We start from the raw sequence: 12,606 nt of genomic DNA, 5'->3' as shown, positions 1-12,606 counted from the left end.
GAGGTTGCATCTCAAAAGACAAAAATACAATAATGTATCTTCATTGTGTAGAATATGGTTTACACCCAACTTTGCAAACACAGAGCTGCCCACGTTCTGTTTCCTCGGCAGGTAAAGAGAATGCCAACTGCTTATTCTACTGCTTTACCTCAGGGAAAGAGTAGAGGTTACAAAAAAATTAGTTCGCTGATATAATTCATCAATTTACTGCAAGATTATACACACACACACACAAATACAAATGCATAGATTATGTGTAAAGCCACCATGAACATGTGTTTTAATATTTATGAAGGTATTTGGATCATTTTAAAATCCCAAACTTGTGCAATGTCATATATATAATAGACTACTCTTCTTAAAATACCAGAAAAAAAAAAATTTCTACAGAAGGCAATCCCCAGAAGTCATTTTTTTTAAAACTTCCTTGTTTTTACACAAAATTCAATTTCTTATTGAAGCACTTGCATCCTTTGTCGTTATCTAACAAAATCCAGAAAAGGGAGGGTTTTGCAGAAACATAAAGATGAGCTGATTTTTCTCCCCAAGGCGTAATTTTGTGTCGGTGTGTTAAAATAGCTTTAGGTAAAATTTTAGGCACATGGGGAAAGAATATATATAGAATGTGTATAATATAAGCAGAAGAATATTTATTATTGTGTTTTAAGCTAAAGCCTTTTGTACACAAAACCCATCAGTTCTTAGCTCATTCACATGTGAATTTTTAGCAGTCGACCAAGTTAATGAGCCATGGAAGCATTCTACAGATTCACAGGAATATCTCTTGAGTGTCGTTAATTTCTTGAATTTTTATTGGGAGAGTGTTGTTATGACCAGGGAAAATATTTCTAACCTGCTCACAATGATGCTTCAGAAAACCTGGAATTTTCAGATGAACAAGAATGAAAGTTTCTATTTTAGAACTGAAGTAAGAAAACAGAAATGGTGCGTCCCCACCCCCTCCGTCCCTCCACCCAAGCTGCCACTTCCACCAGCTGACTGAGAAGAGCTTGCTTTCCGCCCGTGGTTTCCATTACAGCCGAGTCCTTTGGTGAGCTGCACCCGGGAGATTGCCCTCCTGGCCCCTGCAGTCTGTACAGCAGCAGACAATGCCCTGAGCTGGGAGTTGTGGCTGCTCTGTCACCTGTCTGGGCCACGTGCCCTTCCCTGGGAATACGCCTCCCCCTTCCTCCCAAAGCTTTCAACGCCTTTCCCATCCCCCGCCCCTTCCCCCCTGCAACACACACCAAAGCATGCTGCACCCATGGTATTCAGTGCTTTCTGTCTAAAGTACAAGATTAGAAATGAAAGGGAAGTTTAGAACCTGGTTTTTTATTGGGGATTTTCCCACGTAGCCTTCCTTACTAATCTCTAGGAAGTAGTTCTATTGGAGAAAAGCTGTGAAATGAACTTCTGGGACTGCTGTTCCACGGCAAGGAATCCTGGTGTCTACAAGCCTCAGTGGGTCTGGGCAGTGCCCTTGTCCAGCCCTTTCTCTTGGAATGTCACCTCTAAAAATTATAGGCCTAGGCCAGACCTGGTGTGAAGATATCTTTGCCAAGTATTTGTTTCATCAGATGTTAAAATAACTTGTGTCCTATTCTGGAATGCAGGGCAAGTCCTACCCCCGGTGGAATAATATATTTTAAGTGATTTCTGAAAGTGGGTCGTGAAAGCCATCCGCCACATGGCCCATGTTTGCACATCTCTATATAGTTACAGTTGCAGAATTTGACAGTGTAACTCTGAATCTGATTAATTGAGAATGTGTAAAAACAAAGTTCTTGCATTACAGCTCGTTCCTTATCTTTGTGTCTTTTACTGTGATGTTGTAGAACTTGGATCATATGGAAAACTAAAATATTATGACACAATGACTGAAGAAGGTAAGAATGATTTTAGAATTGTATGCACTGGCTTTTTATTTCGTTTATGGTGTCTGTGGCTTGCCCATTTTTTTAAAAATTTTTTCCCCCCTCTTTGCATGACTTCAGTGACATTGTGTGTTTTATTATTCTTTCCACATTTTCGTCTAGTTTTTGCCATCGTGTTGGTTTGGAATTGGAGACGTGCAATACCATGAGCAATCATGTTATTCCATTCAGACGATCCAAACCATCTCAGTTGTGTAACACAGTCAGAGAAATGGTGTCAGCAACATAAGCACAGGCCCACACCCACTGGGTCATCATTATTTCCTCCACGTGCTCACAACATATAGAAACACATCCAACCAATACTCTTCTTTTAATATGCCCCAGTTTCAGAGGAGGGGAGGTTCTGGTAATATTCTGATTTATGCAAAGGAATGAGCGATCTAAAGGAACCACTAGGCCCCACACCAGTCGGAGACCTGTTTCTGATGCAGAGGGCCGTGTAGGCTCATGTCCTTAGCTGTCACAGTCCCTGTTAACTCACCCAAGAGAGGCCAGGGCCACCATTCCAGCCAGTGGGATTGTATATATTGGGATTCACACTCTGTGAGATTGGACATATCATTTTAACCATTTCCCCTGAATAAGTGAAGTCTGGCAGAAGCTTCTTTTTCAATGTATCTACTGATGAATTCCAGCCTCTGTCCCAGAGCACGGCCTTGCCCCAGTGAGAATGACTTTTCTGAAATACGTGCACCACGGAACAGCAATTTGAGAATTTTTGCGTTCTTGTAAAGGGAGTTGTTCTCTTGCCCTATCTCTCACACATACCTCCGCCTTTTGACTAATAAATAATATTTGTAAGTTATGAAAACATTTGGAGTTTTCCCGTGAGTTTTACACTGATACTGACAAGAAATCAAAAGGTACCCTAGAAGGGGGATCAGTTAATTTTATCCTTCAACGTGAGAGAAACTCCCCAAAGTGTTGTATATCTTATTTTCAGCTTCTAGTATTTCTGAGTTGCCTTAGCTTGCCAAAGATCTCCTAGTTGCTTTGCAGGAAGCAGGACATCCGACAGCCCTCGGTAAGAGCAAGCCCTTTCCAGCCCCTCCCCACTCTGGCTTCTGCACTGAACCCGGGCCCTTCTCTGCTGCTATCTCTGTGCTTTCAGTTAACCACTCTGATGTTTTCTAAAGCAGCAGGCCACAGTAAGGATCTCAGACTGGGCTCTGTTGTAGCCCAGGGCCCTCCCAACAACCTGGGGAAATGCAGACCCTTGGGCAGTGAGAGCCCCAAAGGCAGAAAGCTACCTATGAGAATCAGTATTCCACCACCGCGGGGATAGAAAGAGCAATCTGTACCTTAAAGGAAGGCTCCTGTCCCGGCTGTTATTTTTAGTTCGTGTCTTCAGACCACTTTGATTTTTCTTGGTGATTGGCTTGGGAAGCCAAAGGTTTGGGCCTCGCTGATTTTATAATTCGATTCGGGAGTCTCACAGCCCTCAGCCTCGGCCTCATGGCTTGGGCAGCTGGTGGGTTTGTTACCTTCTACCTGAGCAGTGACGACCCCTCACTTTTCTCTCCTTCCTCCATCCTGTCCTCTGCCTTCTGCCCTTAGCTTCCTGTGGCCAGAGCAGCTTCTGGCTCTCTGTTGCCTCAGTTGCCCCTTTTCTCCCTTACTGTTCCCTTCCTTCCTCTTTCCACATCTTTTTGAGCAAATGTGGCCATCCGAGTGTTCCCTTAATCTTCCCACTCCAGACAAACCAAGATTATGCGAAGATGCAAAAATGCTACTTCCGAGCTGATGCTACCACTTGCTATCGAACAGCTGGGCTTTCTAGGCAGGGAGACAAAGCCAAAATAATATCTGGAATGAGAAGGCTGACCAGCTTAGCAAGATTGTGAAATCTTCGCAAGATTGTGAAATTGTCTTTGGGGGCCCTCATGGTCACCTTTAACGTTCCTTATCCTTCTCGTGACTGCCCCGTTCCTTCATGCGTATCCCTTTGTGCCCCATGCTTAGCTGAAAATTCATCCCTGTTACGGTGATAGCTAATAATAGCTAAGGGAGCACTTGAAAAGCATGTTCTATGAAATACTACTTCCAGATCATGTCATTAGGAATTTTGCAACAATTGGGGGAAAAAAAGAAAGCAAGCTTGATTTCATAGTTAAATAAGCAGGAGAGCTTCTGAGTTAAGTTAAATAGATTTCTTTACCACGTGACTTGTCAGAGCCTTCAATATGTACCCATGCACTGCAGCATATAATAGTAAATCGTATAGAGCGATGGAGTTTGCAGTATTTCCCAGACTTTTTTGGTCAGAGGACCCATTCTTCCACAGAGCCTCTTGCGGAACTCTTTTAGAAATGCTGGTTAAGACATTATCCTTCACCTAGAATAGGAACCTCTGAAAGATTCAGAAGTTTTCTAAACACATAGCAATCCCTCTCAGGCACTCATGGAAAGGAAACTTTGGAACAGGAGGTCTCCCTACAGCCCCCTCACATTATACCCTTTGGCAGCTGCCTCTGTGACAAGCCAGGCCTGGCTTAAACCTAATTCTGGGATTCAACTTAAAAGATGCTCAGTAACCTCAGACCTGGCAACCACCATGCATGACTTCTTCAGATTCTAAAGGGCCTCCCCCCTCTCATTGAAAATAATAGCAATGACTGTGATATATATCACTTCCATGTTGTACAGTTTAAGGAGATAAAGGTGAAGATGTTATGGGCAATAGGGGACTAGTATAGCCTTCAGGAAATATCCCCCTCCGTTTAAGCATTTCTTTTCACAATTTTAGAAATGTGACTAGCCCTTGACAGGGCTTTATTGTAATTGCCCACGTGACTAGTCATTATTTGTAACTGTTTCCAGAGAGAGCTCTGGATGTTGTGTGACATCAGCTACTTGCAACGAGACCTGTTTTATTTTTATTCCCTAAAGTGGATTAAATGGAAAGATGAATTATATATGCCACCCCCTGTCCTAAGAGAAATGGTGTGATGATTTCCTCAATATAGAGAATTGTCCAGCACAGATTCAGTTTATTATTTTAAGCACCTACTGTATGCAAGTTATTCTGCTAGGTGCTTTGTTGAAACACAAGATTAAAAGGTGGGCAGTTTGCCCCATGGAACTTATAGATGGGGGAGAAATAAACCACAGCAATCACTGAGCCACCAGGAAGAGAGTGGTAAGTACCACAGGTGCTCAGAAAAAGATGACAGACTATGGGAGAAGGAAAGGTTGCTTTCAGCGGGGGGCGGGGTGGGGAGGGATTTCGTGGAGGTGATCTTTGACCTGTACCCTAAAAGATCAGTAAATACGGAGTAAATTGGGAAAGGAGGAGTGGTAAGTTCCGAGCCACCCGGCTGAGAGAAGGATGAAAAGGGGGGCCACACCAACCCTTACTGGGTGCCTCCCACCTGCCAGGTGCAGTGCTGTGGGCTTTTTATATATTCTGTGTCATTTACTCCTTGTGATGATCACATAGGTAGATTTTACTGAAGATGAGAAAACCAAAGCCCAAAGAAGTGTTGTATTAGATGAGGAGATGAGGACACAGAGAAGAAAAGTAATTGGCTCTGGGACTCGTAGGTAGTAAGTTGAGATGAGGGACCTGAACTCAGGACTGTGGCATGCCACACCCTGTCCTCTCAGCTCCACTGTGGTTGCTCCACAAGGTGGAATGAGGAACTGGACAGTTCCGATTGGCTACAGTGTAGGAGTGGGAAGAAAGGCTTGATGGAGACCAGACCATGGGAAAGGTTGAACCACAGACTAAGAATGACAGTGAGCTATTGACTGAAACATGGCCCCCCTACTGGAACACTTTACCATTAAAATGTTACTTTAATAAAACAATCTGTTTACTCTCAGACACTGGACAAAAGCATAACATTTTTTTAAAAATTTGCCCCTCCCCTCGGAGCCCTTTCCCTCCCTCCCTTGTCTTCAGGTGCCCAGAACATAAATGGGAACAGCTCCCTGGGCCACACCCAACTCCCTCTCCCACCCCGAGCCAATCAGAATTTTATCCACTCAGTCATTCATTCCCTAACATATTCTTTCAGCAACACTCGGTATGGACCAGGCACTAGACTGGGTGCAGGGCCTGTGGAGATGAAAGGCAGTGCTTCTCCTGAAGAATTCACGCTCTAGTGGGAGACGTAGGCGGAGAGATGAGTAGCGTGATGGGCAGAGCCGAGGTGCCAGGGGAGCCCAATGGAAATGAGGGCAGGCTTCTCAGAAGGGGCCGTGTCTCCACTGCCTCATTCCTGCCTGCCAAGGTGATGACTCTCCCACCAGCCACCTGATTCTAGTGTGTTCACTTGATAATAGCTGAGCACCTGCCTCTGTATGAGTCATGTTCCTAGACTTGATAGATTCGTGAGCTTCACTCCTCCCAAAGACTCTATTTCCCTCTGTAACAAGATGTTTCCAAGGATACAAACAAATGACTCCAGGGGTAGTCTTTTGGTGACCTCAGATCCCCCTACATAGGCATCCATCCCTTTATCTCCTCAAGGGGTGATACTGAATATTCTTGGAAGAGCAATCTCCTATTTTTACTTAATGTCAAAAACTCAGAGTTTAACACTACTATATATAAAATAGATAAACAACAAGGACCTACTGTATAGCACAGGGAACTGTATTCAATATCTTGTAATAACCTCTAATGGAAAAGAATCTGAAAAATAATATATATACACGTACATATTCACATGTACATGTATAACTGAGGTGTACACTTGGCTGTACACCTGAAACTAACACAACATTGTAAATCAACTATACTTCAGTTAAAAAATAAATAAATAACCCATAGTTTATTTCTCATCTGCAGACACCCAAATTTCATACCATTATCACTCCAGAATATCCTCAATAAATTGAACTTGGCTTCCTTACTAAAGTTACTTTAAATGAAAATGTAGAAAGTTAGTTCAAAAGAAAACAAACTCGTGTGATGGAACAGAGACATTCAAAGGAGAGATGCCTTTCCACCAGTGCAATATACACAGCTAATCATTTCTGCTCTTTGGAGATAAACATTCACAGAGACATGTAGGTAGGTAGGTAAACAGAAATCCTGACTAAGGATACTTTGCAAAGATGCAATGTATTGTCCTAAACTTGTTGCCATTTAACAGAAGCCATTTCTAGAAAAATAATTTCTCCACTATTTAAAAAGTCAATCTTTGTTCATTTGTATAAGGAAAAAAGAAGATAGAAAAGTTTGTTGTAATATCAAAGGCAAAAATAATCTTTTCTTTAATGAAATTAAGGCTAGTTTCATGGCAACCTATTGGCAACCTCTTTACCAAGCTGAGAAACTAATAATGTCTTATGTGAATCATGGTTTCCTCAGTTAGTCATGTGGCTGAGTTTTGAAAACCCACATTATTTCAAAGAAACAGAAGCACCCTAAGGTTACATGGCCAGTCGTTTGATGTTCTTAACTGCAGTGAAATATTCCAGTTCTTTCTCAAAGAGAAATTGAATTTTGGAGTACTATTCAACAGTAGTTTCCATTGCCCAAGAGGTCTCCTCTGAAAATGTAGTCCTAAAACAGGTCCTTGGTGCTATCTGTGGCCTTCACATTATATTTTAATCCTGGCTTTGAATGGATGAGACTGTGTTGTATACCCTGATATATCAAGCAGGATAGTTTCAGCTCTATATAGCAGAAAATCCAGATTAACAGTGGTTTAAATCAGATGGAAGTATATTTCTCTCTCAAGTAAAAGAGGTCCAGAGGCAGGCTGTACATGGCTTATATGGAAGCTTCACAGTAATCCTAGACCCCAACTCCTTCCATCCTTCTTCTTCACCATCCTAATATATGACTTTCAACCTCAAGGGCACCTCATGGTCTAATATGGCTGCCACTACAGCTCCAGCCATCGCATCTGTATTCCAGGAAGGAGGAAGGGCCAAAATTATTTTCCCCAGCTGTTTTGTCTTCCTTTTAAGGAGGCTTCCTTTTAGACCCTCCCAGTAAGATCTGTCCAAAACTCAGTTACATGCCTACACGTAGTTCAAGGAAGCTTGGAAATGTAGTATGTTAAGCTGGGTGATTTGCTAGCCCCAATAATTCAGATATTATGTCATTAGGAAATGAAAAAGGAATAGATATTGATAGGCAACTTGCAGTCTCTCCACAACAGAGAAATATCACTTTCATATAACTGTATGTTGTTGGGGAGGACTGAGACCAGAGCAAGCTCTGTGAGGAAGGTTGAGAGCTCATGCTAAGTTTGAGATGCCTATGGAACATCCAAATGGAGATGTGGAGAAAGTGGAATTGTAGTCTGGAGCTTGGGAGAGAAGTCAGGGCTATAGATGTAGATTTGAAAGTCGTAAAATATAGGTATCATTTAAAGCTACAGAACTGGATAAGAATACCTAGCCAATCAATAGGAAAGAGGAGGCCAAGGACTGAGCCCTGGGGACTCTAAAGTGTAGGGTCTGGGAAGAAGGGAGACAGCCCAGCAAAGGAGACTGTGGTGGGCAGAGGACCAGGAGAGAATAGCATCCCAGAAGCCAAGGGAAGAACTTGTTCTAAAGGAGGGGCATAAAAAGGTGATGGCATCAATGAATTGACCAATGAGATCAAAGAATTTTTGTAATAGATAAAAGAGTTATAGACAGAACGTGAGATGTTTCCAATCAGGAGTTTGGACGTGGTGGAGTTATTGCTAGTGACAAAGTCTAAGGTCTAACTGCAGGAGTGGATGGATGAGGTGAGCTGGAGGAAAGGGCAGCTGGAAGCGAGTAGGTGAGGGCGGTGAGGAACCAAGTGTTGCAGGGCTCACCACGTAAGAGTTACTGTGGATGGTAACACGAGTAATGGTGGAGAGAAAAAGAGTGAACTGGGTTCTCATATATTCAGGAAAGAGGGAAGGATGACTTGGAAGTCGTTTGGGGTATAGGTGGTAGAGTTTATTGGCCTGGGCTTCAAAGAAGGACAGAGAAATGATCTATAAATGGTAAGGTAGGAGGAATGGAATGTGGGCACTTGGAGAGACAAGAAGTGTCACTTTCAAAGGCCACAGGAGAAAAAGGGCCATCAGGAAACAGCTATGTTTCAGTTGGAACAAAAAGACAACGTTCATAGAAGAGGTTAAGACATAAGAGATTTACCGATGGCAGGGCTGGGAGGTTGAGTGAGTCCAGGGGTTTTCAGAGCCACTTGGTGATAAGCATCTCGATGGTGATGGATGGTGCTGAAGTGAACAAGGATGTAGCATGGGATGGGAACAACCTAACAATGTTTTCAAACTTCTTCCTAGAGCCTCTTTCTTGCAATTGGTTGCGTGGGAAGTTTGCAGTGATAAAGTGGGGTCTATCTTTCCAGGAGAGAGGAGCTCTGAGGAATCCCCCTGAGTCCAGCTTGGAGTGGGGAAGGTTGAGGAAGGAGATCAGCTTCCTTAATTCAGGGAGAGAGAGTTCAGTCCAGCACAGGGAGGACCTTTCTTACAGACATGGCCAAAGATGGGATGGCCTGTCTCAGACAGGAGTGAGTCTCCCATCTCTGGAGAAGCCAAAGAAGCCTCCATCAGGATGTTCAGATAATGGACACCTTGATGCCCCTTCCAGTCCCATGTCCAAGATTCTGTCCTGGTGCCTTTGTTAAGTGTGACGGCAGACATTCTGGGTTTGCAGTCTACCCTTAAGATTAACTTGATCTTGCATTTTGATTAAGCTGCCACCAAGATTGTGGTAGGTCTGTTCCTGGGTCATAGCATCTGGAATAAAAGGCTTGTGTATTAGTTGATCCATTTCACAGCCAAACTCTTTATTAATGTGGTTAAATACAGCAAATAGTCCGTTAGATAGTTCCTGTGGAATAGACCCTTAAAAGAACAACAACCCACCCCCCCAAAAAATCCTACATTCTTAGTTACAAATCTAAACTTTGACCACAGTAGAAATTTTAAATTGCAAATTAATTTTAACTATTCTTTTTTATTATAAAAACATTACATGTGCACAGAGGTAAAAAGCAAACATTACATAAGGAAAGATAATAAAAGTGAGTCCCCCTTTTACCTCAGATTCCATTCATTCCTTACAGTTAACCACTTTTATCAGTTTTTTAACATATTCTCTTTTCTTCTATGTACTGTTCTATACCTGGCTTTTGTTTATTAATATGTCTTGAAGATATCTCCGTATTACCACTTTTTTACTTTCCTCATTCCTTTTTAGCAGTTGCATAGTATTCCACTGCCTGGCTCTTCCCTAGTGGGTTTGATCAGTCCCCTGTTGATGAAGATTTAGGATATTTCCATTTTTGTTCATTTAGTTATTACAATGCTACATGAGCATCTTCTTTGCCCATATAATAAACTCTACTGAATAGAAGATATAAATAAAGATATAAAATAAATGTCTGGAAATAGAAATGACAGATCAGAAGACATACCCACTTCAGACTTCGAATGATAGTGCCAAATTGCCCTTCAAAGGCATTGCACCAATTTACACTCCTAGTAACAGTGAAGGAGCAAGCCTTAAACAACAAATTTAAATAAGTTCTTTGAACAGAGATTCAAACTGACTTCATTCCAAAGCGGATAAGCCTTCATAATGTAACTACCTTCTCATATTCTCATTGCTAAACCTGACTTTTTACCAAAGTTGATTGAAAGCCAGGGTGCAGTTCTGATGGAAGTCCTTGTCCTTTCTAAATGCAATGACAAGGCAATTCCTCCCACACAGAATATCCAATTTCCACTGCAGCATGCACTTTCTTGCCTCAAGGCCATGGATATCCCTATAGAAAGTCCAAGAAGTACACTGCAGGTTAACTTTCTCCCTTCTGGTTACCAACGAGGGCACCCTCTGTTGTGCACAGACACCATTTCCAGCACCATGTTATGTTTCATTCATTCCAGGTTTATGGTTTAACTCATTTGGTCCAACTTTCCATAACCACACAATTTTTCTGGGCACCTGAACAGATGCTGTCTGTTAAGGCTGAGCCTTCTCCAAAAACACAGATTGAACTCATTAACCACATTACTTTTTTAGAGATGTATTCTTACAAGTCTCTCCCTGGGGCTGGATCTTAGGAAGACAGCAGCCTAGTGTGTGTGCATAACCAAACTAATCAGCTAGTAACCTGTATCAGATCTCTCAGAAAGACCAAACCAGCTGTGCGTAAATCCACGGTCTTCCTGAAAACCAGGACCAAGGAAGTCTTCTCATTAGAATACATCCAGCTCCTCAAACTTCATTGCATCTTATTTTCATGATCTAAACTGTCAGCAGTAAAAGCAGAAAGATTGGACTTGGCAAGTAAAGGCAGACTTTGCCACATTGCATATGTAGAAGGTGTTAAGTGGCAGCAGAAGGCAAACCATGGATGCTTTTTTTTTGTCTATTTCTGACATCTTCAGAACTGAAAATGTTAAGTTCTCCTTCATCAGTCAAACTTGAATACTGTTATTATAAATTAATAATATAATTCCCCGCCCTCACGAAACTTTCTCTTTAAAAAAAAAAAAGTGGGAATCTGGTATACCAGGAGGTTGGCATGTTCAATTAAGCATGGTAAGTTTCTCTTTTGATTAGATCTGATATGAACTGAAGTATCTCATTTTAGTCATGGGCCACTAAGCCTTCAGTCCCATTTAGTTAAGAACCCACGGCAGGTGCCGGCACTTCTGTTGCAAACCCACATTTCAAATGAGATTTACAGGCACCAGTTTACCATGTAAAGTTGAGGATTCAGAAAAAATAGAACATAAGAATTCAAGTTAACAGACAATTTGCAGACACATGAAATCCAAGTGACAGGAGAGGATGGGTGTACATGAAACAGTGGCTGCTACAGAAAAAAATCTTTCCCTTTATGCCAAGATAAATAACTGGGTAATATATAGGCTCATCATAAGAAAGAACTGTTTTGTTGCACTCCGTTTTTTATATACAAGTCAGAGTAACCGTTCAACACATATTTATTGAGCACCTACTATTTGCCAAGTGCTGTGAACAAATCAAAACTCTGCCCAAATGAATACACCAAGGTCACAGCCCATTTGCAGAGAGACATACCCAAGATACAGGCTTTGACAACCTGATTCCGAGGAGCTCTTTTCCACCCCTTAGGTGGCATTGGGACTGGATGCTGGCAAATCTTGGATCTGAAGCATGCCTGGGTAAAGTGATTCTTTATTCGTTTGCCTCTTAGATATCCACAGGGTGCGAGGGATGGGAGCAGGGGAAAGAGGTTCAAGCCTTCTATCCGGCAGCCCCTCCCTGGCTCAGAGCTCCAAAGCTGAGATCAGACAAACCCCTTTGAGGATGTTTGTGTGTGAGCCATTTGTATCTGTGTATATGAGATAGAAAGGTCCAGAAAATTAAGTTCCTTAAATAATAAAACAGGCGACCCAAAATGATGAAGAACAGTAACTCCCAAGCCGTGTCAGCCTCGACTAAGGTCAGTAAATTGGCTCCTTGCCTGAAACATCGTAGTTTGCTATCTGATACCTGTGCGAGTTCTTTGGTTTGTAAAATTCCAATTTTGCCTGAACCTGATTAGGTTATCTTTTTTTTTTTTAAAGAGAGTCTCAAAATAGACAAACATTCATTGTAAACACTATTAGACTTTGGAGATTTAATCACAACATTAACTGGGAAGAGAGTCTGGTGAGTTTCCTGCGATGTGTTTCTGGATCTTCCTTCTTTCTCTCCCCTGGAAAAGAATGTA

General features: G+C 42.1%; 1 protein-coding gene across 4 annotated transcripts in view; it reads left to right on the top strand.

Moving 5' to 3' along the window:
* SLC24A2 (solute carrier family 24 member 2) overlaps nucleotides 1-12,606 on the top strand; it is a 246,140-nt gene that overhangs the window by 169,848 nt on the left and 63,686 nt on the right. For 2 of the 4 annotated variants that reach the window (XM_067744485.1, XM_067744484.1), the window contains one exon: nucleotides 1,836-1,886. The exons of the other annotated variants lie outside the window; for them this stretch is intronic. In XM_067744485.1, coding sequence (XP_067600586.1) covers nucleotides 1,836-1,886 — 51 coding nt within the window. The remainder of the gene's footprint in view (nucleotides 1-1,835; nucleotides 1,887-12,606) is intronic. 4 annotated transcript variants of the gene reach the window in all.

The sequence above is a fragment of the Pseudorca crassidens genome, chromosome 7, assembly GCF_039906515.1.
Source record: "Pseudorca crassidens isolate mPseCra1 chromosome 7, mPseCra1.hap1, whole genome shotgun sequence".
Classification (NCBI taxonomy): Eukaryota; Metazoa; Chordata; class Mammalia; order Artiodactyla; family Delphinidae; genus Pseudorca; species Pseudorca crassidens.
The sequence above is the reverse complement of the archived record's forward strand: the minus strand, read 5'-3'. Positions and strand labels throughout refer to the sequence as shown.